Here is a 23,875-nt window from a genome sequence, read left to right on the forward strand (position 1 = left end):
CTTGACTTCACATTCCAAGATGTCTGGCTCTAGATTAGTGATCACATCATCATGATTATCTGGGTTGTGAAGATCTTTTTTGTACAGTTCTTCCATATATTCTTGCCACCTCTTCTTAATATCTTCTGCTTCTGTTAGGTCCATACCATTTCGGTCCTTTATCGAGCCCATCTTTGCATGAAATGTTCCCTTGGTATCTCTAATTTTCTTGAAGAGATCTCTGGTGTTTCCCATTCTGTTGTTTTCCTCTACTTCTTTGCATTGATCACTAAAGAAGGCTTTCTTATCTCTTCTTGCTATTCTTTGGAACTCTGCATTCAGATGCTTATATCTTTCCTTTTCTCCTTTGCTTTTCGCCTCTCTTCTTTTCACAGCTATTTGTAAGGCCTCCCCAGACAGCCATTTTGCTTTTTTGCATTTCTTTTCCATGGGGATGGTCTTGATCCCTGTCTCCTGTACAATGTCACGAACCTCAGTCCATAGTTCATCAGGCACTCTATCTATCAGATCTAGACCCTTAAATCTATTTCTCACTTCCACTGTATAATCATAAGGGATTTGATTTAGGTCATACCTGAATGGTCTAATGGTTTTCCCTACTTTCTTCAATTTAAGTCTGAATTTGGTAATAAGGAGTTCATGATCTGAGCCACAGTCAGCTCCTGGTCTTGTTTTTGTTGACTGGATAGAGCTTCTCCATCTTTGGCTGCAAAGAATATAATCAATCTGATTTCGGTGTTGACCATCTGGTGATGTCCATGTGTAGAGTCTTCTTTTGTGTTGTTGGAAGAAGGTGTTTGCTATGACCAGTGCATTTTCTTGGCAAAACTCTATTAGTCTTTGCCCTGCTTCATTCCACATTCCAAGGCCAAATTTGCCTGTTACTCCAGGTGTTTCTTGACTTCCTACTTTTGCATTCCAATCCCCTATACTGAAAAGGACATCTTTTGGGGGTGTTAGTTCTAAAAGGTCTTGTAGGTCTTCATAAAACCATTCAACTTCAGTTTCTTCAGCGTTAGTAGTTGGGGCATAGACCTGGATTACAGAGATATTGAATGGTTTGCCTTGGAGACGAACAGAGATCATTGAAGGTTTTAGCTATGTATCTTCAACTTTCATGTATAAATATATTAATTTACATTTTGGAATATATGCTTCATTAAAAATAAAAACAGAAAATAAAAAAATTTCCTAAAACATCTGCCATAAAGTCTCCTTGGCTTTCTGGTCCTCCAATCAGAAGTATCAAGAACTCACCTTCAAGTTTTTTAAGCAGCAATTCTATCACAGATAAAGCTTCTGTTCTCACAGATGAGTAGGTCTTATTTTCTAAGAAGGAAATCATACAGTTCACATTATTCGTTTTATATGCCTTACAAACAGTACTTTTAAGATTAAGTTAATGTTACCGAAAAAAAGACATTCAGAAATTATAAATTCAGAAAAAGATATACTTATTCTTAAGTAAGCATCCCTTTGCCAATTATCATCAAATACTATAAATATGTTACAAGTCCATATTCCTTACTTCAAAAAAAAAAGCTATCAGTGAAATATACCAATCTCCACAATAAATGGCAATATTTAAAGGACCCATTTTAGAAGTCAGAAATCAAAAGACAGTGTCTCAAACACATATTGACCTCATAGGATACCTAAGAAAAGTCTTAAGGTTTTCATCACCTCTTCATTTTAGCAAAGAACACGACACAACCCAGGGGTAAAGAGCCAACTCAGGGAAACCTGGCCGGGACCCAACCCCACAAGGACTAGTTTCTTAGCTGCCAGTTCTTTATCCAAAACCATGTGGCTACCTCCAAGGATCATATGCTTCCTTAGTCTCTACTCTACACAGAGCATCTAGCTCACAGTGAAACTGTCTAGAGAAAAAACTAACACATAACCAGACCTGAGTCAAAGAAAGAACAAAATGAGGTTATAACAGGTTGTGATGCTACGAAGTACACAAATGCTTAAAAAATGGTGGTGAGCTGATAACTGGACACTGCAGTCAGCTCAAAGGGGCTTCCGCAGGCCAAATTTGGGATAATTTGATCAACATATTAATTCAGGAAAGTAATTATAAACCAATAGGGAAATAAAGGGATGCATGAAACAATGTGGATAACAAATAATAAAGAGTTCAGGAGAGAGACCTGGCTTATGAGAGGAAATCAGCTGTCAAAGGGTGAATGCAGAGGCAGTGCTGGAGCTGGAAAATCCTTAGTAAAAGCTGGCTCAGGAAAACCTATCAACGCCTGCTGAAGCTAGAGAAGATATTTTGAAAACCAGCAGTACATGTATGTGGTCTTAAAGCGTCTTCTCCCAGACTGCTTTAGAAGACACAGTTCTGAAGAGGAGCAGTTATTCAAATGGTCTTAAAATACATTCTCCCGCAGGCTGCTTACCAGGCAGAATGGGAAAAAACAGTAACCACACAGCAGAGAAAACGGAGTAATACCTTGCCTGGATCATCCCAATTAACCTCACCAGTGAGGGCAGATGGACAGCGTGCCTCTTGAGGGGAGAGGACACACCACCCCTTACAGAGAAGCACAGCTGGGAACTCATAACCTGGATCTGACCACAAGGAAACACCAGACAAGTGGCAAATGAGAAACACGCTGGTTTTCAAGCGGGGCAAGCCGAGGCTTTTCTTCAAAATTGCCAATGTCATATAAGATGGAAAAAGGCCGAGGAACCATTCCAGATCAAAGGAGACTAAAAAGACACGACAACTATCAATAAATGCGCTAAATGACTGAACCAGATTCCTTAAGAAGAGAAGGAAAAAATTATATAAAAACATTACTGAGTCAACTGAAAACCTAGACTATGAATGGTTAAAAACACTGCCTCATTACACTGTCTAAAGTCGGCAACTACACTATGATTACGTAAAAGCAGGCACACTGAAGAACTTAGGAGAAGAGGGGCAGGATGTAAATATACTTTCAAATGTTCAGGGAAAAGTACTATATGTCTACAGAAGGCAAATCAAAGTAACTGGCACAAAATGCTAACAGGTAACTTTGGGTAAAGCATATACAAGTATCATATGCACTATTACTGTACTTTTTTCTAAGTCTGAAATATTTCCAAATACAAGGTTTTAAAAAATACTGATCACAAAGGTTTTTCTAATCTAGGTGTTGAAATCCTAATTAGTTTCAGATTAATACATTCCAGTTTGGGGGCACAGACTGAGTCTATTAAATAGAAGAGTTCAGTAGTTGGTTCCATGAATTTAGTTCCCAGCACAAGGTAGGACATATTTGAACTTTAACTCCTTGAGCTTTAAAATGAAAACCCCCTTATCCATGTCAGTTTGAAAGTGAAAGCGAAAGCCACTCAGTCATGTCCGACTCTTTGGGACCCCATGGACTATATAGTCCATGGAGTTCTCCAGGCCAAGAATACTGGTGTGGGTATCCTTTCCCTTCTCTAGAGGATCTTCCCAACCCAGGGATTGAACCCAAGTCTCCTGCATTGCAGGCGGATTCTTTACTAGCTGAGCCACAAGGGAAGCCCAAGAATACTGGAATGGGTAGCCTATCCCTTCTCCAGCGGATTTTCCTGACCCAGCAATCCAACCGGGGTCACCTGCACTGCAAGCAGACTCTTTACCATATCAGTTTGCCACTCACCTAAAGAATATGTGATTGATTTACAAGTTTCAAGGAGAATTTCAGCCAGAGCCTCAGGATCTGCATGTTCTTCTTCTAAAAGCATTAATCTGTACAAATCAGAAAGCAAGATCCAAATACCAGTTATTTCAGAAACATTCTAAAGCCTTTCCTGGCACAAACGATTCCTATCTGTATGTATTATTTTAGATGTCATTTTAGCTTTTTGAAATGTAAAAGAATTCCACTGATTACACATAAAATGCTAAGGGGAAGGGGAAAGTAAAATAAATGACTGAACTATGAAACGAATTACCCCTGAAAAAAGGCATTCATTGCCTGTAGGACTCCCAGCTGCACTTTCCATGTGCTGAGCTTCAGCCGTTCACACATCAGTTTGCACAACTCCTGACGATAACAACCTGGGAAAAAAGACAGATTGGGACAGAGCAGGACAGAGAGTATGAAGAATCAAGAGACAGAGCAAGTGAGAGAAACAAAGAGAGGGAGAGAGGGACAAACAGAGAGAGGGTGGGGTTGGGAGGTAAGTGGAAGAGAGAGTGAGAGAGGAAAAAGTGAAAACAAAACAAAACAAAACAAATGCCTTTAATTAAAGCCATGAAATTTCAAAAACACTTCAGCATGACTTTGTTAAATTCCCACAAACTTCCTTGATCAGAAATATGCACCCCCCACCCTCAAACTGTATATAACTGTTCAAAAGTTATAACTATTCACCATCAAGGCAATATCCTTCTCTACAAAACTGACAGTCAACCACACTGCATGTTCCCTGTAAAATACCATAAATGACGGCCAAAGAAAGCAGGACTCTGGAGGCTGGGGGGTCCTTGCTGGACACTCACAAGCTTATGCATACTGCAGACTTAACTAGAGTCAATGGTGCTTTATTCCAAACCTGTTATGCCAATTGCACTCTTATTATAATTATGTAATTAATATTTTGCTAAGTGATGAAACAGGAGCATAAAACTCAACAAAGTAGTTATTTTTTAAATGCTGCAGAATTTAGTAAGGTTCACAAATGTAAAGATGGATAGGGGTTAAGAATCTAGATTCTGCATTTGAACTGCTTCCTAAGAAATTGTGCTTTCTTTCTCCACTATAAAGAAATAAAACCAAAAACAAAAAAAGGAAATAAAACCAGAAATTGAAGATGACATATTAAGAGTAAGATGTATATGACAAGCCAGTGTGGAACAAATTCTCAAAGGTCTTTGCCCTTCCCCTGTAACTGATATATGAATGTACATCTCTATTCCTTGAGGGATTGGGGCAGGAGGAGAAGGGGACAACAGAGGATGAGATGGTTGGAGGGCATCACCGACTCAATGGACATGAGTTTGGGTGAACTCAGGGAGTTGGTGATGGACACAACTGAGTGACTGAACTGAACTGAACTGATGACTGCCTTGTATATGTATCATCTTTTTCTATAACTCCCTATTTGAATTTTTTCCACCTATCAAGCAAAAGTTAATAGTCCTAATGAAATCAAATAAGTGGGCTTCCACTGCAGTCCAAACTTAACACCAAGAAATAAAACCTCTTACAAATCTGTATCTCTGGGGAAACCCATCCTATACATAGCAAATATACTTTTTGAAGTTCACACAAAGGATGGCAAGGCTCAATGACGCTCTTAAGTGTGATTTTAGATACATCCAAAACATTAAAAAACAGAGAGACATTACTTTGCCGACAAAGGTCCGTCTAATCAAAGCTATGGATTTTCCAGTAGTCATGTATGTATGTGAGACCTGACCATAAAGAAGGCTGAGTACCAAAGAATTGATGCTTTTGAACTGTGGTGTTGGAGAAGACTCTTGAGAGTCCCTTGGAGTTGGGGATAGACGGGGAAGCCTGGTGTGCTCTAGTCCATGGGGTCGCAAAGAGTCACAACTGAGCGACTGAACTGAACTGAATCACAGAGTCAACGATGCTTTTCATAAGATTCAGGAATATTCAGATGTAGGATGCACTGCAAGAACCAATACAAGGCAAACTCCTACTAACTACAACCTAACCCGTGAGTAAAGGTTTACCATTTATTTAAACCTTGGGCTTCGCTGATAGCTCAGTTGGTAAAGAATCTGCCTGCAATACAGGAGACCCCGGTTCAATTTCTCGGTTGGAAGACCCGCTGGAGAAGAGGTCTACCTACTCCAGTATTCTTGGGTTTCCCTTGTGGCTCAGCTAGTAAAGAATCCACTTGCAATGCCAGAGACCTGGGTTTGATCCCTGGGTTGGGAAGATCCCCTGGAGAAGGGAAAGGCTACCCACTCCACTATTCTGGCCTGCAGAATTCCATGGACTGTATAGTCCATGGGGTCACAAACAGTCAGACACACTGAGCAACTTTCACTTTCACTTTTCACTTGGAAAGATTATGCTCAAATCTGCAAATCTCTCAGAAAATTACAAGTTTCTCAAGCAGACAGATTTCATTTGCTTACTAAAGGTTGAGCAACAAGGCTATTTATTTTGAGACAGAGACCCTCTACTAATAAGTTCCATGGATATCTCAGAATACAGTGCCATAAACAAGACCAACAGAATTCTTTTTATAGTCAAATTATCTACACAAAATGTATCACAGTTGTTATGGTGGTTTAGTTGCTAAGTCATGTCTGACAGGCTCCTCTGTCCATGGGATTCTCCAGGCAAGAATATTGGAATGGGTTGCCATTTCCCACAAATTCACATGTTGAAGTCCTAATAACCCCAAGTATCTCAGAATGTGACTGCGCTGGGAGACGGTTTTCAAAGAGACCATTAGGGCCCTAATCCAAGATGACTGGTATATAAGATATAAGAACACTAGGACACAGAGACATGGATGGCCATTTACAAGCCAAGGAGAAAGAGCCCAGAAGACACCTCAACACTGGTGATACCTTGGTCTCAGACTACTAGTCTCCAGACTTTGAGAAAAGAAGCCACCCCGTCTGCAGGACTATGTTACAGCAGCCGTACCAAATTAATAGTCAATGAGGTTATTTGTCAACACAGAAGTAAGATTTATATTGGCTAATCCTCTCTATCCATCAGTCAGGCTCTACAGGAAACTGCAGCTATAAATCATCACACAGAATGCCTCTGCTCTTGTGACGTAACTCCTGACTACAGCAGCCCTTCTTGAAATGCAGCTTCTGTTGCTTACGCTGGGTCTCCGCACTTCGGGGCCAGGCTTTGCCCAGGCTCTCAAAGGCTCCCAGCAGAGATTCCAGCTGGAGCTCCTTTTCCTTCTCATTCTCATCTTCATTTTTGGTTGTCTGTACTCCAATGCTTTCAGGTGAGTTCTGAAAGGCGAAAAAAAAAAAAAAAAGAAAGCAAATTAAAAAAAATGTTTTCTTTGAAGTTACAAGTATACTATTAAAACATTCAGGGTACCAGAGTATGAGATATTAACCAGGAATTAAATGCTAAATTCTCTACCATGGGTCGCCCTATTCATTAAAAGAATTTTGAACAGGAAGACTACATCTCTCCAATAAATTTGGGTGATCCTATAAAGGACTCTGTGGGCAAAGGTGAAAAAACCTATCGTATATATAGTATTTTGAGCACAACACAGAAAGGGTGGCATTACAATCATGGAATTAAAGGAGAAAGAACTCAGTAATGATCTAAATCCAAACTCTGTACTTATAAGATAAGGAAACAAGCTAGGAAGTCACTTGTCCAGCTGGCTGGTGAAATAATCCATTTAAAATACAGGTCTCCCAAATCCATACACTACCATTATGTGTGTAACAGAAATTATTTAAACAACTTTTTTTACAACTGCAAAATAGCAGCAACACAAGAAACCAAATAAAAATGTTATTTTAAATATTTTATGTTTCACCAAAAAAAAAAAATTGGTAAACCATACCCTTCTTTCTCTGAATCAGTGTCCAACCTTTAAAAACGAGAACTTCATTATCCAAAATAAATCAAGGTCCATTTTTGATCAAAGTCCCCCAATCTGTAGCAAAAGTAGTCAGCAGTGGCACACTGAGCTCCCTGTCTTCACTCTGGGATGCCTGGGCTGGCTGCTGCACAGACTTGCAATGCAAAGCTCATTACCACCATGAGAGAGACTATTCGTCTACTCCAATACCAGACTCAGGAACTCACTGGTCCCGCAGCCCTAAGTTTCCTGGCTCTCAGGATGAAATCTCTGCAATAAACTCATCTTTCTGCTTTGTTTTCTCTTTTTTTGGCATGCCACATGGCATGTGGGATTTTAGTTCCCTGACCAGGGATCAAATCCACACCCCCTGCACTGAAGTCCAGAGTCTTAACCACTGGACTTCCAGGGAAGCCCTCTGCTTTGTTGGAAAAAAAAAAAAAAAATCCACCATTATCCCATGGAGGGGAAATGGATACCTAAAATGAAGATTCCTGTTTGCAACCTCATCTGCAGCCAGGTATGGCCATCTGGCTAAGCACTGACCAATGGGAGAAGTGAAAAGGCCCTGCTCCAGTTTCCAGAAGCTCCCCTTAAAAGAGATCTGATGTGCCTACTCTGACCTTTCATCCTTTCTCCATCTCCCCTGCCATCACCCGCTTGGAACGCAGACACACGGTGGACTGTGAAGATAGTGGCCACCCCCAAGGGCCAGCAGAGCTGGGAGCTGTAAAGAGCCAGACTCCCAAAACTAGTATGTGAGAGACAAACGTCTGTCTTGCTTAAAGCCATGATGTTTTGGGATCTTCTGCAATTTGCAGCTACATGAATCCTAACAAAATGTACAAAGAGGACACAGGAAAATCTTCTCCTCCTTTTTAAAAATTTTTTAAAGTATAAACAAAACCTGAAAGAAGATGGCAGTCATTACCTTCTTGATGAGAGGTATGACAATGTCGGCAAACTCCTGGAATCTGTCTTCTTTGGTGGCCTTTAAGACATCCCCTGCACAACTGATTGCTACAATCTTGTACTTGGGGTTCTCTCTGCCACACTCCTTCAGAACAGCCTGCAGGATTTCATTTGTGCTGGGCTGACCAGGCACAGGCTTCTCCAGCTCTGCACTGTAAGACCCACATGAAAGCATCAAACAATAAAGGCTGCAGCTTTCCAGCTCAGTTTAAGAAATGGCATCTGATTCACTGAAGGAACATTTACCTGCAAGCTGTCACCACACAGGCAATGGCTTTCAAAAGTTCTTCCTAAAGGGTTGAAAGAGGAAAAGATCAGCACCCATGTGTCATTTACATTTTCTGCACATGACTACAACTACCTCAGAAGCATCTAAAAATTATGGCAACAAAAATGAACCAGTCACCACATCTATAACACACTTTTCGTTTAATGAGCACATCCACAGAGTTTTGTTCCAGACCACGGAAGCAGGATAACTGTCCTCATCTCCACTGCGTGAAGCCTAGAGAACCGACTTGCCCAAGGGCAGACAGGCAGAAGCATTAACAATGGGATCAGAACTGGCTCCGACTCCGAGGCCCCCACTTCATTTACAGCTCTCCACGGGCCACCAGGGCTTCCACCACGTCACACAGACTATATACGATCACAGTCTCCTGCTCCCCATAAACGGTCACTGTGTGCAGCCTACCATCAACCGTCTATAAAACATGACCAATTCACAGGCCCCAGAGACGTGCATCCTGAACCCGGGGGTTCAGACACACTGGCCTGGACACTCAACTTCACATATGCCCAGTCCTGACAGTCTGCTCGTGAGGTCAACAGGGACAAAAGGATGACCACTTGGTTTAAGACTTATCTTGCAAAGTTGAACAGGATAAATAAAAATCAACCCCCAGCATTACTGTGCACTATTCAAGGACACGTGGGTTATACTCTGATGAAATATCACATTTAATCAAAGTTTACGCAAGGCTTCCCACTGCCTAAGAGATCAGTTTCACAAAAACCATCCATCTTTTGTCCCACAAAACAATATTTTAATTTTTATAGAAAATGAAATGTGAAGGACGAAGTCATAATCCTTTGAGGATACCTTAAGTTTAACTGGGCATGAATGGTTCCTTTACCTTTCCTGCCCACGTTCTTCCAGCTAGGCCTTGTAGTAATGCGGTCAGTATCATTCCCAGATACGGAGGCACCAGGGAGCTGGTTTGCTTTGCAATTGACGCCATGGCAATTGCACCCTGCGCTTTCATTTTCCAGGACTGAGACTGTAAAGCCTTCTGGGTAATGGTAATCAACTCCTGCAGGTATAACCGAATGCCGCCAAAGGAACCTAGATTATGAAAAGCAAAATTAAAGCAACCCCCAAAACTAATGCATTTTTTTCCCCTAAGTCTGGAATAAAATTCGGTGAACATCAGTTTAAAGCAGTGACTCAGCAGCAACACTGCACCACATCACTCTCTGAAAGGAAGAGAAAGGGAGGAGGGGTGTGAGGAGTCTTCACAGCAGCAGGACTTTACGAACTTGGACGCGCCCAGAGTTGGGCTGTCACCCATGAATGCGTGTCCAGGTGAAAAGCAGAGTGGAGAAGCACTATGCTAAAATATTACTCAGAGCAACAGAAAAACCACTGTTCACTCTCAACTGAAATTAGCCAAGTTCTGCTGTGTTAGGGCAGTTTCTGTTCTCACATGGGCAGCAATGAGAGAGGAAACAAAAGAGCTCTGAGTGCCAACCTGAGAACTCAGCAATTTGGACAGGCTGAGAACCCAACGGGACACACCCTGTTAACGTGCCGGGAAAAGTAACTACAGAAGTTTGCAAATAAAAAGTGAGCTAGAAATTCCAACAGTGGGATGTAGAAAACAAACTATGGTTACTGGGGGGGTATGGCAGGAGGGGTAATTGGGAGATTGGGACTGACATACATATACTACTATATATAAACAGATAACTAATGAGAACCTACTGTATAACTCACAGAACTCTACTCAACACTCTGTAATGACCTATATGGGAAAAGAATATAAAATACAAGGGGTGTATGTATAACTGATTCACTTCACTGCACAGCAGAAATTAACACAATATTCCATTTCAACTATACTCCAGTAAAAGTTTTTTTTTAAAAAAAGAGAAAAATAAATTTCAACTGTGGTTCTTAAGGAAGAGGTTTAATTCATAGACACTGTTTACTAACCAGGGACATTCTCCTGCCACACTTCAGTCCATAAGTTACATTCTTCTTTTTCTGCTTTCTCCTCATCAGCAATTTCATGCATGCCTAGGAATGCCAAAGGCAGAACTTCTTTGGCATGGTTCTTCAGTACATCGGGGCTGTATCGTCCAATAGCATGAATAGTCAGAGCACAAGAGGTCTTGTAGACGGGTTCTAAAGAGAAGCAGAAAAGCCCACAATCTTCATGACTCGTACCGTCTGTAAGAGTAACTGGCTGAAACAGACCACCGTAGAACTTGTACCACAACAAAACAAACCAGTAAAATCAACCAGCAATGTTCCTCACAGAGCACATAAAATCAGAAAGGGTAAGACCTGATCTGTCCTGTTACATTAGGCTGTTTACATCTAAATTAACAGTAACTGAAATAGGAAAAGAAAGGCACCTTCTTTCTCCATATACCAGCCATTGAGCTTCTGCAGGAGTTTCTCAGTGCTGCTATCCCGTGAGGTCTGGAAGAGAAACGATCCCAGTCATTTCTCTATAACTATGCCACTATACTTATTTAACTAAGTAAGAAATTCAACTCACCCGAACTAAATGGCCCATGGCAAATGCACAGGATTTCTGAATTACACTGTTCCGATCAGTCAGGCCACTAAGCAAAGCACTCATGAGTTTACCTGGCGCAAACAAAAGGAGGAAAATCTTGACACCTGGTTGAACGACCACTCTGCTCTGTTCCCAGGACCCAAACAAACTTAAACCTGTAGTTAGTATCTGATTTATTCCATGGTAGCCTAGAGCTCTTGCACGTTACATTTGTACTATCCATTCACTTCTCTTTGCTTGGTGCAAAATTAAAAATTAAACTGCATCAGGACTTCCCTGGCAGTCCAGCGGTTAAGAATCCGTGCTTCCAATGCAGGAGGTACCAGGGGGAACTAAGTAAGATCCTGCAGATGGCACAGTGTGTCAAGAAATAAAAGTAAACAAATAATAATCTGTGCCTAGAATACTGGGGGGGAAGCTGCAAAAATGAGTGAGCTACTTTTACAAAAGTCCATCAACCCCACCTGGAAATCAATCCAAGATGAAAATGTTGATGTAACATTACAAATCCTACAGAAGAGGAGATACTTTCACTTCCTTATACCAGCAAGAAATAAAATCTGTAAACCAGTGAAAACGTGCCAAACTTGATCATCTTGTACCTCTTGCAAAGAGAGATAAAGGCAGAGGCGGGGGAGCTTGAGGGAAGAAGAAGTACACAGTATCTCAAGCGTGGCTCAATGACCATTATTTTTCCATTTAAAACCTTGTCACACAAGACATGGCCATACCAAAACATCGCCCCACACGGTTTAGACAAACTCACCTGAGTAAGGTGTTAGGTCCTGGGGACACTGAGTAGTTAATGATACGATGACACTGGCGCAGCCTCCCTGCAGGGTCACAAAGGCAAAGGTCTAAATTTGATGGTCACGTGTTCTATCAAACTTTGTTTTAGGAGTCAAAGATTTACAGAAATATGCAAAGCCTAACAGCCCCTCCAAGAGACCATCTAGGAAAACTCTTAAACTACTAACATGAAGATTTTCTTCAAGAGTTCCAGCAGGAACCTTTGTAGCACAAATGTACATTGCTCTCATACACTGCAAGTGAGGAGGGGACTCATACGATCTTTTGGGAGGGCAACCTGCCATCCTTTCCGTTCTTGTTTTAACATTTTCAGTTCTAGGAATTTAACCAAAGGAAGTAGCTTCAGATGTGTCCAAGGACATTCACCACAGTGCTTTGTGGAGAATCAAAAGAGCCGAAAACCAATCAGAGGTTCCCTGATGGGTTAAAATAAATGATGTTCCAGCCACACAAGAGAATAAGTATCATGTGGCCATTAAAGAAGGCACTGTGTAAGATCCATGCACACAGAGACACCAGGAGGCAACCCACTCCAGTATCCTTGCCTGGAGAACTCCCGTGGACAGAGGAGATGATATTTACTGAGTAAATCATGCGTTTTATATTCTGAATGAGTTACATGTTTTAAGTTACTAATGCAGTCACAGAAACAAAATAGTTAATGTAAAATAGTATTAGGTTTTAAGAAAAAAAAAATGTATTTCACACATGACGTCTATTCTATGTTTGTGGCCCAAACTAATGAAGATGCAAATTTCTCTGGTAAAAAATACACTTGCTTACCTTGGTTCCAAGACCTACACCACTTCTGATCAGTTCACATAATCTAGGAACTAGCTCACCCAGCACTGATACATCAAGATATTGCAGGCACTTTGGGAAGAGAATAAATATAAAGTTAACTTAAGGAAATAAGTCAGTCAGTCAATCAGTACCACATCTTCAATTAAAAACTGCCCGGGTCTTCCCTGGTGGTCGAGTGGTGAAGACTCTGAGCTTCCACTGCAGAGGGAGCAGGTGTGATCCCTGGTCGGGGAACTAGCCACGCCCCTACCCCTTAAAAGACTGCCCACGTCAACTGTGCACCCCACTGGTTTTGACATGAAGTTGAAAAACTACTGGTTTGATTTTGCTCTAATTTCAGTGTTAAAACCACCATTATACTACACACAAGAAAGCCATTTATCAGTGGTTCAAAATTAGAAACAAAAATAATAAAAAGCACCCATTTATAAAGGAGAAAATAAACAATGAGCACCCAAGAAGAAAGGATCTCTCTGGGTCTACTTCCTCTTTATCAGTCCAGATTAAAGCTGACCTACCGTGCACGGTGATGACCCAGAGAGATGTTACGGGGAGGGAGATGGGAGGGGGGTTCATGCTTGGGAACGCATGTACACCCGTGGTGGATTCATGTCAATGTATGGCAAAACCAATACAGTATTGTAAAGTAAAATAACGTAAAAATAAAAATTAAAAAAATAATAATAAATAAATAAATAAAATAAAGCCTAACAAAATAAATAAATAAACAAACATGTTTAAGAGGTTAAAAAAAAAAAAAAAAAGATTGTATTGTACAACATGGGGAATACAGCCAGTATTTTGTAATAACTGCAAATGGGAAGTAATCTTTAAAAATTTTATACAAATAGAAAAATTTTAAAATATAAGTGTATCATACTAAAAATAAAATAAAATAAAATAAAACTGACCTACCAAGCCATCTTATTAAAGTTGACTTCGTAGGCTGAATTTGTGATACTGTTTTTTTGACAGTGTAACCACTATGTTCTATCACTGATGAACATATCTATAAGAAGTTTGCTAACTATTTCTATTTCTTTTATCTTTCTTCCTCCATCACCCAACTAAAATATAACATCTTTAGACCAAACTTTGGTAATAATTCCCCAGTAAGCACTAGAAAAATTTCTTCTTTTGTCTAATCTTGTGATCTGCCTAGCACCACAATTTCCAGTAGCTCATAAGTTCCCAGTTAACCACTCCAGGGCAGGCACAGGAGAGTCGGCTTTTGTGACCTTAGGGACTCTTAATCTACGACTCCACAAACACTGGAACTTTGAAACTTGGTGCTAAGCAGCTCTTTTCTGCAAATCCCCTTCCTTTAACTGAACAACCTATCAAAGGTGCTCAGTTCTCTCTCCCTACCTTTTCTGCTGTCTACTTCTCTGAACACCTCCAGCTTACACCTTCCTAGGTCCCCAAGACAGTGCTCAGGCAGAGACAAATACCTGAACCTTTCTTTAGACAGGCAGGCCAAAAGACACACAGATACAGATTTACAGGGAAATCTTTTAATATATTGTTTCCCTGCATGAGACAAATCTAGACTAATGGAGTCTAGTATTGGGTAAAGTATGTGTTCCTTTAGCAATATAGGAGAAGAAAAAAGAATTCTTAAGAAAAAACTAGAGTCACAACAGCTGCTTGACTCGTCCCTTAAATCTCTAGTTCATTCAAGGCACTGTAACCTGAAGACTTTAAACATTACACTCTAAAGCAAGCCGACAAACGTTCTCATTATAGGAGGCACTGACCATGTTGATTGTTTCCATCATGGGAGAGGATTTGGCAGCACTGAGTCGGGCGCTATCCATTGCAGCCTGAGAACACAAATACAAGGACATTGGATCAATCAAGAAGAACCTCCTCAGACTCCCGTTGGGTGAGACTGCCAAATTAAGGAATATTTTCAAAAAGAATATATAGATACAACAAATTAAAACACAAGTTGAAATAACTTCTTTGGGCCTGCATTCAACCACAGATATGTAAAGGCAGCATCTCATCACAGGTTAGACATGCAGACGAGAGGTCAGTATTAACCACCACTAGAACACCCCCCAGTATGGCTCTGGGCAAGTTATCCAGCCTTCCGGAGCCTCAGGTTCTCCATCCAATAAATAGACAGATCAAATAATTTTCCATCTAAGACATGATTTTTAATTTTTATACATGTTTTCCTTTAACTATGGAAAGGGCCCTCATATGGTGTCTTAGTCCAAGAACTAAGGAGCAGGAGGGGCTGACACTATCCAGACATAATAACAAGAAAAATTAGACATACAGAAGCGACTTGCCTACGGCTGCAAAGTCTGAACTACAGTTTACGTTTCTTCATTCCCAACACCTATTAGGTGGGAACACAGGAAAGGGCAAGATTACTGCTGAAAGAGGAAGAATGACTGAAGAAGAAAGAGGCAGAGGGAATGAGAAGAGAACAGTTTAGGTGAGCTAAAAACCAAACAGAACTTAGAGAAAGCTTTTACAATCACATGACAGGAGCCTGACAGTTCTAATAAGGACAAATGCAGAAATATAAACAAGTGAAAAATAAACACGGAAAAGAAACAATACAACTCACAAAGTAAATACAGATGGCTAACACAATATGAAACGACAATGGACAACACTAGTAACAGGAAACTGCAAATTAGAATGAGATTCTTATCGGACTGAGATTATTCAGTGCTGGCACAGACGTGGAGGGAAACAGAACATTCCTAACTTATGATATTATAAAAGCTCCCGCACAAAAGCTCAAAATAACCTCACTATTGAACACTACACACGCACTAAAAAGAATGAAACAGATCGACGTACACACATGGTATTTTGTTAAAAACACAAATCAAGCTGCAGAACAACTTTTGTAGCTTGATTCTATTTCTAAATTAATGTGTTTGTTGATTTTGTAGCCTGTGACTACAAAAGAACTTGAAAGGAGACACAGGGAACTGCTGACAGCGTGTACTCCTCGGGAATGACACTGTGCTGCCGGAGAAGAGGGGACTCCCAGCGGGATACTTTCTACACTTCTGTGTTGTTTTAATTTTTCACAATAAATATATTTCATCTGTAATTTAAAGGAAAAAAAAAAAAAAACCCAACACTCTGATTAAGAGACTAGGGAACTATAGTATACATAAAAAGCAAGATACTTTTGAACCATGCCAAAGTCTAGCTAGAAATCCTCTTGACTTGTAGGGCAAGAATGGTTCATAGAAAAAGACTCTGAGAGTGTAGCCTTAACCCCTAAAAAATAAACAAACATGTACCCAAAACTCTGTTAAATCAATGCACTGACGTATTTTTTTGGCTAGAAGTGTCATTTTTCACATAACAGTGTATGAGTCCTCTCCCTGCCCACCCCACTACTAAAAAAAAAAAAACTTCATGTTGTTTTGAGTGTCGAAAGTATCATTTGAGTCCTGTAGTTTGACCAAGGCCCCTGGAGGACCTATTCAGTATCTTAACAGGCCTCTCCTTTCACAATAATTGTCAACACGCTTGTGCTGTCAACTCACCTTTTCTTGGTCTGTAGCCCGGAGGCTCAAATAATTGAGAACCTGGGGCTCCAGTACACTCAGGGACTCCAGCAGGGCTGGGATGAGTTTTGGCGCATGTGGCTTCAGCATGGCTCCTGCACTTTTGCTGATCTTCACCAGGGTGTTGATACTACAGACACACAAAACACAACTCTTGAGTTCTTTTAACAAAAAGAAGAAGCCCTACAAGTCTAATCATGAGGATATTCTGCAGTTTCCTGCATTAAGGAACATTCTCTCTTGGGTTCAGAGCCTGGTCTTAGCTCTGTGTTGTTTCTCTGGATTTTGTTTCTACTTTTGATTAAAGAAAATTTCACGTATGTATGAAAGCAGAGAGGATCATAAGTGAAATTCTATTATGTTCTCCACTCAGTTCAACAATTAATAACCTTTGGCCAATTCTGTCTCACTTATACATCCACCAGGCATACAGATCATACATATAATTTTTACCCCTGCCGTCGTAGTATTTTGACGCATAATCCCTAAGTTAACTTCAGTATGTGTCATCAAGAAAGGAGGACTCTTTATCATCATCAAAATACCATTTCACACCCCCAAAATATTAAGAATTCTTCTCATATCATCTAATATCCAAATTTCCCTGATGGTTTCCCAAATGTCCTTAAGAGCTGGTTTGACAGAATTGAATCCAGAGTCCATCCACACATTGCAATCTACTGCATTTCCTGAATCTTTTTTCACAGGGCCCTCCTTCCTTTTTTTCTTATAACTTATTTGTCCTCACTGACCGTATTCTGACGGTATCACTTAACATGTCCCTCTGTAGCTTATGCAGATCTGCAGGCTAAATCAAGTTTAGTTCAAATTTTTTTTAAAATAAGAATCTTTCATAGATGGTTGGTCATGTCCTATCCCATCACATTAGCATGCTTATCTTTTTCTGTGCTCTCAAAGAGTGATCAGAGGGTTCAAGTCTGGTCAGCACAAACCAACCATCCACTGTAACTCTCCGCATCAGCCTTTCACCAGTGGACTTAGAGCCACTTACGATCATTACCTGGGTCATCTTACTGATGACAGCAAAATGGTGGTATCCTAATTTTATCATTCCTCTGCATTTGTTAGCTGAATCCTTCTAAAGTTCTAAAAAGAACTTTCCCAAACCAACTACTTGATTACCACAAAACAGTGTTGATACTATTAATCTGATCTAATATAAAGAGTGAAATAAAAATGGAATTCATTCTAGATAGTATTCTAGTTTAAAAAACAAACGAAACTAGAATCTTTCACTACTGACTTTAACTTAGAAGAGCCATATAAATCTAAATACATGTTTCTTGAATAATTCACAGGTAGTAAACAGCTTATTTTTAAATCTAATAATCGGTGAAATGTTACTAAGTAATATAATCAACAAGCAAGCTTCCCAAGACCTTGCTTAACAGAGGCATAATAAGATGTGCCTTATGGGGGCAGAGGCCAGTGACGAGAAAAGACCACCCTGCACTCCTGGCTGAGGCAGGGTGGCAGAACGCTGGGCAGAAGCAAGGTTCCCAAGAGAATGTCTCTGCAAAAATGTTCCGACTCACCACTTCTCACACACGCTCTTGGGTCACCCCAATGGATTCTCCTCAACTCCCTTCTCCATATGTCCCAGAATCTTAACCTTTGAAGAAATCCAATTTCTACTGGATGGCTAAGAACTAAGTAAATCCAGTATATTCATCTCATTAGCTGATTCAAACCTGAGGGCTCGAACTTCTGTCACAGGACTCATCATTCCTTTGTCCAGCAGGCAGGGCAGGAGGACAGCAATGGTTCTCTGGCCAGCTGCTCCTTTGGCAGGGTCACACATTTTCACACAGACCTCACAGACAAAGAGCATAGAAATTAGTGAACCTGACCCCTCATCTGATAAAGCGTTCATTTGACAAAACACTTCCTACTTCCTACAGCCACAGAAGAGAGCAAGTGATGCAATACTTTCTACCACCGAAGAGAGAAAAAGAAGACCTCATGATCTGGGGTTGAGTCCTAGGGCTGCCAATAACTAAACAGAAAATCCAGTAACACATTTTACTTTCTAAGCTTTGGTCTTCTAATCTGTCAAACAGGCAACAGCTGAAGATGAAATGAGAAACCATTTAAGCAAGCACTCTGAAGAGGCTTAAGGTATTGTCACCATGATGATCCTCAATACCTTTGGGTGGCAGCATAGCACAGAGGTCAAGAACACAAATGTGGAAGAAGAAACACCTGGGTTTAAAACCCAGTTTTACTACGTACTAGTCATGTGACTTACAGCAAGGTGTATACAGCTAGAACACATTAGAAGGCCCTGATACACCACAGAACAAAATACAAATGGGAAACTAGTTTTAAAAAGGCTGCCAACCTCGTAACTATGAAAGGCAGGTTAACACATAAACAGAGCAATAATGAAGAGAACAGATGCTTGATCTAAATGTAATGCGTGCTTCAGAGTCAAGAGAAAGCCGCATCTTATATAAAGGCCCAGAGAAGCCGACCATTTAAAGAGCCCAGAGATAGTCTCTGTTAGAAATGCTCGTATTCTAATGTCATAGCACCCAGTTTCCCATTCACTGGGCTTCCCTCCTGGCTCAGCTGGTAAAGAATCCGCCTGCAAGGCGGGAGACCTGGGTTCAGTCCCTGGGTTGGGAAGATCCCCTGGAGAAGGGAAAGGCTACCCACTCCAGTATTCTGGCTTGGAGAATTCCATGGACTACAGTTCATGGGTTCGCAAAGAGTTGGGATACTACTGAGTGACTTTCACTTTCTTTCACTTTTCCATTCATCATTAAGAACAGTAGGTTGTAACATGAAGTCAATTACAATGCAACTAAATGTCACTTTATATGACAAAAAATTGTTATTATTTTCATTGTCACATAGAATCCTGCCCCATTTCACCCCCAGTAAAAGATTAAGAGTTTTCACCTTGCTTAGAGTTTTCAGAGCTAGTTCTGCTGCTTTTCGTACAGATTCCTAAAAAAAAAAAGAGAAGTCTGATATCGTACAAGTCAGAGTTTCCATCTCATCTACCCCCAAATATGCAATTAAACTGCCCCCAAATCTACACAAACTGATGAAAAACCTTACTTTCATTAACAAGTAAAAACAGTCTTTCACTAGGCTCTGTACCCATCAAGGAGCATATTACCATGATAGACTATTATTTTTTTAATTAGATACAACCGATTTTGACCATACAAAAATATGGATATTAAGTATAACAGCTTAGAAACTAAATTGATTATAAAAGCAACTGTGTGAAGATGTATGTGAAGATTCTCAAAGACCTAAAAAAATCTCTGATGAAGAAAAAAAAAAAAAAAAGAAGCATCTAATTTTGATTGTAAGATTGAAAAATCTTAAATTTAGATTGTCAAGGCAAAATTTAGAGAAAAACTGGACACATTATTTGGGAATGACTGATGCAAGTTATGAAACTGATCAAAGTAGAGTTATATTGGACAAGCAGTAGCTACTCTTTATTTTTTAAAAAAAGGTAATTAAATTTAGACCTAAAGATATCTAACCTTACCACTTCACAGACAGATCAAGACTGAGACTTTGGAGGAAAATTCGGAAAATTCTGGGCTTCTAAAAAATTGTCTGGATACTGAATTTTGAAATATGTAACATACATATCTTAACAATTCCAATCTGTGCTAGTCTACAAATAAATGCAGGTTTATTTATACAGTACCTTTATATCATCTTGCACTCTAAAGAGGGTTTCCCAAATTTCTGGAAGTTTATCAATGATGTCATCTAGGGGTCTTCCTCTTAATAAATCATTCAGAGCTAAGCAGCTGAAAATAAACAATTTGGTTTCAAATATATGATTAAAAAAAGCTCAGTCTTTCACTAGAAAATATTCATATCAGATAAGAATATGGTTTCTGCCTATACCTGTAGTCTTAACCCCTTTACTCCAAGATAGGTATGAGTCTCCTTGATGCCTGAGATATACCACAGGCATACGGCGTTTACAGCCATCAAATGTCATCATCATTTTTCACTTGGCAATATACTTCCAGAGCCCAGCACACACTACCAAGCACACAGCAGACACTGAGTAGACCTAAATTATTTATGCAGAAATGAATGCTAGCCTACAGTTATGAGACTATATAAATGCACCCTGATGTCTAATTTAACAAGTGATCTTCTATTTTAATCAGGCTGGCCAAAAAGTTCATTCAGGTTTTTCAGTACAGTGGCATGGAAAAGTCTGAACAAACTTTGGCCAACCCAATAAATCATACTTGGAAAAACTAAGACAACTTAGGAAAACCACTGGCTATAGCTTAAATGTTATTAATGATCTAACCCAACCACAGATATGCTTTTTAGTGGTTTTAACTCATTCTTTTTGCACAAGGTATAAAACTTGGAAATTTGAAGGGGAAAAAAATGCAGTTTTGACTAGCTGTATTTCCAAAAATGATACCTGGATTCTCGAACTCGCCACATATTGCTGGTTAGATTCTTAACCAAATCTTGAAGAATTTCCTTCAAATACTTATCCACCTAATGAGAGTAAAAGGGTAAAATTTAAAATGCAAAATCCATTAATAGTCAAAAGTGCATCTCTACCACACTGTGTTTCTATATGTAACAGCCTAAGTGTCTCTCTAGGCCTTTCAGTCCACAACTCTCTCCCCACTTTGGTTGCTAAAAGCTGCCCAACCAATCATCTTAAAATGCAAGCATGATCTCTTCTTTTCCTCAGTGTGTGATAATAAAGTCCAATCACCCAAGCATGGATATGAAGACCTCCTGCGGCTCTCTGGCTCCCACGGTCTCATGTCCTATCTCACCTTCATTCACCTCCACTTCTTGGCACATATTACCTCGAGCTCTTCTATCACCTACTTGCCTGGCTAACTTCTATTTCTCCAAGATTCAAATCAGGCATCACCTTGACAGACAAGAATCATCCATCCTGCCCCATATATGCCCATGGCACCTGCTTAAGTGCATCATATCAGACGGCACGGTAACGGTCCTGCCCCTTCACACTGAGACCTCAAGGGCAGGGACAGCATCTCACTTGTGTTTGCCTCCCTGGTACCTTGCACAGTGTCTGGCACATGAAGAAGGATCAGACTGTTCAGAATGAAGATGAATTTAACCTTTTAGTTTTGCTATACACTTCTTCATTTGATAACAACACCACACTGATAGCAGATTCACTGTGACTGACTGATTCAAAACTGGAATGGAATACGACAAGGCTGTATATCGTCACCCTGCTTATTTAACTTATATGCAGAGTACATCATGTGAAATGCTAGGCTGGATGAATCACAAGCTGGAATCAAGACTGCTGGGAGAAATATCAATAACCTCAGATATGCAGATGACACCACCCTAACGGCAGAAAGTGAAGAGGAACTAAAGAGCCTCTTGATGAAGGTAAAAGAGGTGAGTGAAAAAGCTGGCTTGAAACTCAACATTCAAAAAACTAAGATCATGGCAACCAGTCCCCTCACTTCATGGCAAAAAAGAAGAGGGGAAAAAGCAGAAGCAATGACAGATTTTACTTCCTTGAGCTCCAAAGTCACTGTGGATGGTGACCGCAGCCGTGAAATTAAAAGACACTTGCTCCTTGGAAGGAAAGCTATGACAAATCTAGACAGCATACTGAAAAGCAGAGATATCAGTTTGCAAACATCAGTCAGTATAGTCAAAGCTATGGTTTTTCCAGTAGTCATATACAGCGTGAGAGCTGGACCATATAGAAGGCAAACCACCCAAGAATTGATGCTTTCAAATCGTGCTGCTGGAGAAGATTCTTGAGAGTCCCTTGGACAACAAGGAGACCAAACCAGTCAATCCTAAAGGATATCAACCCTGAATATTCATTGGAATGACTGGTGCTGAAGCTGAAGCTCCAATACTTTGGCCACCTGATATGAAGAGCCGATTCATTGAAAAAGACCCTGATGCTGGGAAGGAAGAAAGAGAAGGAAGCAGCAGAGGATGAGATGGTTAGACAGTATCACCGACTCAACAGACACAAATCGGAGCAAACTCTGGAAGATAGTAGAGGAGAGAGGAGCCTGGCATGCTGCAGTCCGTGGGGTCGCAGAGTCAGACAGGACTTAGCAACTAAACAACAATAACAGAACTTCAAAACGTATGGCTTTTCCACTTTTCCTCTCATAGGTGAGAGGTTTTGTTATCCTCACTGATATGCAAGAAAACCAAGAGAGGAAGGGAATAACTCATCCAAGATGAAAGAAACTGACACCTTTCTAATCCATGTCTCTAGACAGCCTTCACAGTGATCCCATCCACACCTGTGGCTTTACCTTCCATGCACAGAGATGACACTCACATCTTAAGAGCCTCGGCCTGGGCCCTGAACTCAGCCTCCAAGATCTCAGCTGACTCATCTGTACCAAGTACTCTCCTAGAGCAAACAGAACTCGTCGAACCCTCAGAGGGAAACCCTCCAGTGCCTTCCAGCACCAGACTGGAGAGAGAGGAACGGGCTGCATCATGCTTAGGGATGGAAAGACACAGTAAGGGTCATGGGGTTTATTTAACTGAACTAGGATTTGCTGTATAACACAGGGAGCTGAACTCGGTGCTCCGTGACAACCTAGAGAGGTGGGATGGGATGGGAGGTAGGAGGAAGTTTCAAGCGGAAGGGGACATACATAGACCTATGGCTGATCTATGTTGCTGACAGGAGAAACCAATACAATCTTGTAAACTAATTACCCTCCAACTGAAAATAAATTTTAAAAAATTTTTAAAGAAATACAAAACAGAGAAAAAGAATAACTAGACAGGAGATAAACACCAAGATAAACTACCTAGATCCAACAGACATTTACAGAACATTTTCTTTTCAATAATAGCAGAATGCAAATTCCTCTAAAGCACACATGGAACATTCTCCAGGGTCACTATCTGCAAGGTCATGAAGTGTTTCGAAACATTTAAAAGGACTGAAATCACACAAAACGTGTTTGATCATAATGGAATAATAATAAATAATAATGCATCAATAATCAACAACAGAAGGAAACTGTATTATTCAGCCCAGGATATTTTCATGTTTTTCACCATGGAACGCTCCCTAACCTACCCCCATCCTTGGATAAAAATATTATCTGCTTGAAAAGATAAATCAATAAAAAATAAAGTGATCTAGGAAGCCACCAAAGGATTTCAACCCCAAACACAATCCAACTTGCATTTTTAAAAATCACTTTTACTGCTGGTAAGTCAATGAACGAGGGCAAATAGAAAAGAAAGATGACAACGTAGTCATTAGGGAAGAATTAGGGAAAAAAGAGGGTAGATTCAAGAAATATTTTGCAGGGAATTCCATGGCAGTCCAGTAGTTAAGACTGAGTGCTTTCACTGCCATGGGCTCAGGCT

At 40.3% G+C, this 23,875-nt stretch overlaps 1 protein-coding gene across 3 annotated transcripts in view; it reads right to left on the reverse strand.

The window, feature by feature from the left end:
• Positions 1 to 23,875, reverse strand: part of ECPAS (Ecm29 proteasome adaptor and scaffold) — a 111,954-nt gene that overhangs the window by 7,836 nt on the left and 80,243 nt on the right. For all 3 annotated transcript variants that reach the window (XM_052645398.1, XM_052645396.1, XM_052645397.1), the window contains exons 31-48: positions 20,928 to 21,007; positions 20,181 to 20,286; positions 19,409 to 19,456; positions 18,196 to 18,317; positions 16,463 to 16,613; positions 14,693 to 14,758; positions 12,915 to 13,004; positions 12,088 to 12,154; positions 11,301 to 11,392; positions 11,155 to 11,221; positions 10,730 to 10,921; positions 9,651 to 9,859; positions 8,761 to 8,804; positions 8,474 to 8,666; positions 6,811 to 6,949; positions 3,943 to 4,048; positions 3,648 to 3,736; positions 1,258 to 1,329 (exon numbers count right to left, since the gene is read on the reverse strand). In XM_052645398.1, coding sequence (XP_052501358.1) covers positions 1,258 to 1,329; positions 3,648 to 3,736; positions 3,943 to 4,048; positions 6,811 to 6,949; positions 8,474 to 8,666; positions 8,761 to 8,804; positions 9,651 to 9,859; positions 10,730 to 10,921; positions 11,155 to 11,221; positions 11,301 to 11,392; positions 12,088 to 12,154; positions 12,915 to 13,004; positions 14,693 to 14,758; positions 16,463 to 16,613; positions 18,196 to 18,317; positions 19,409 to 19,456; positions 20,181 to 20,286; positions 20,928 to 21,007 — 1,933 coding nt within the window. The remainder of the gene's footprint in view (positions 1 to 1,257; positions 1,330 to 3,647; positions 3,737 to 3,942; positions 4,049 to 6,810; positions 6,950 to 8,473; positions 8,667 to 8,760; positions 8,805 to 9,650; positions 9,860 to 10,729; positions 10,922 to 11,154; positions 11,222 to 11,300; positions 11,393 to 12,087; positions 12,155 to 12,914; positions 13,005 to 14,692; positions 14,759 to 16,462; positions 16,614 to 18,195; positions 18,318 to 19,408; positions 19,457 to 20,180; positions 20,287 to 20,927; positions 21,008 to 23,875) is intronic.

This window comes from Budorcas taxicolor, chromosome 8 (genome assembly GCF_023091745.1).
Source record: "Budorcas taxicolor isolate Tak-1 chromosome 8, Takin1.1, whole genome shotgun sequence".
NCBI lineage: Eukaryota > Metazoa > Chordata > Mammalia > Artiodactyla > Bovidae > Budorcas > Budorcas taxicolor.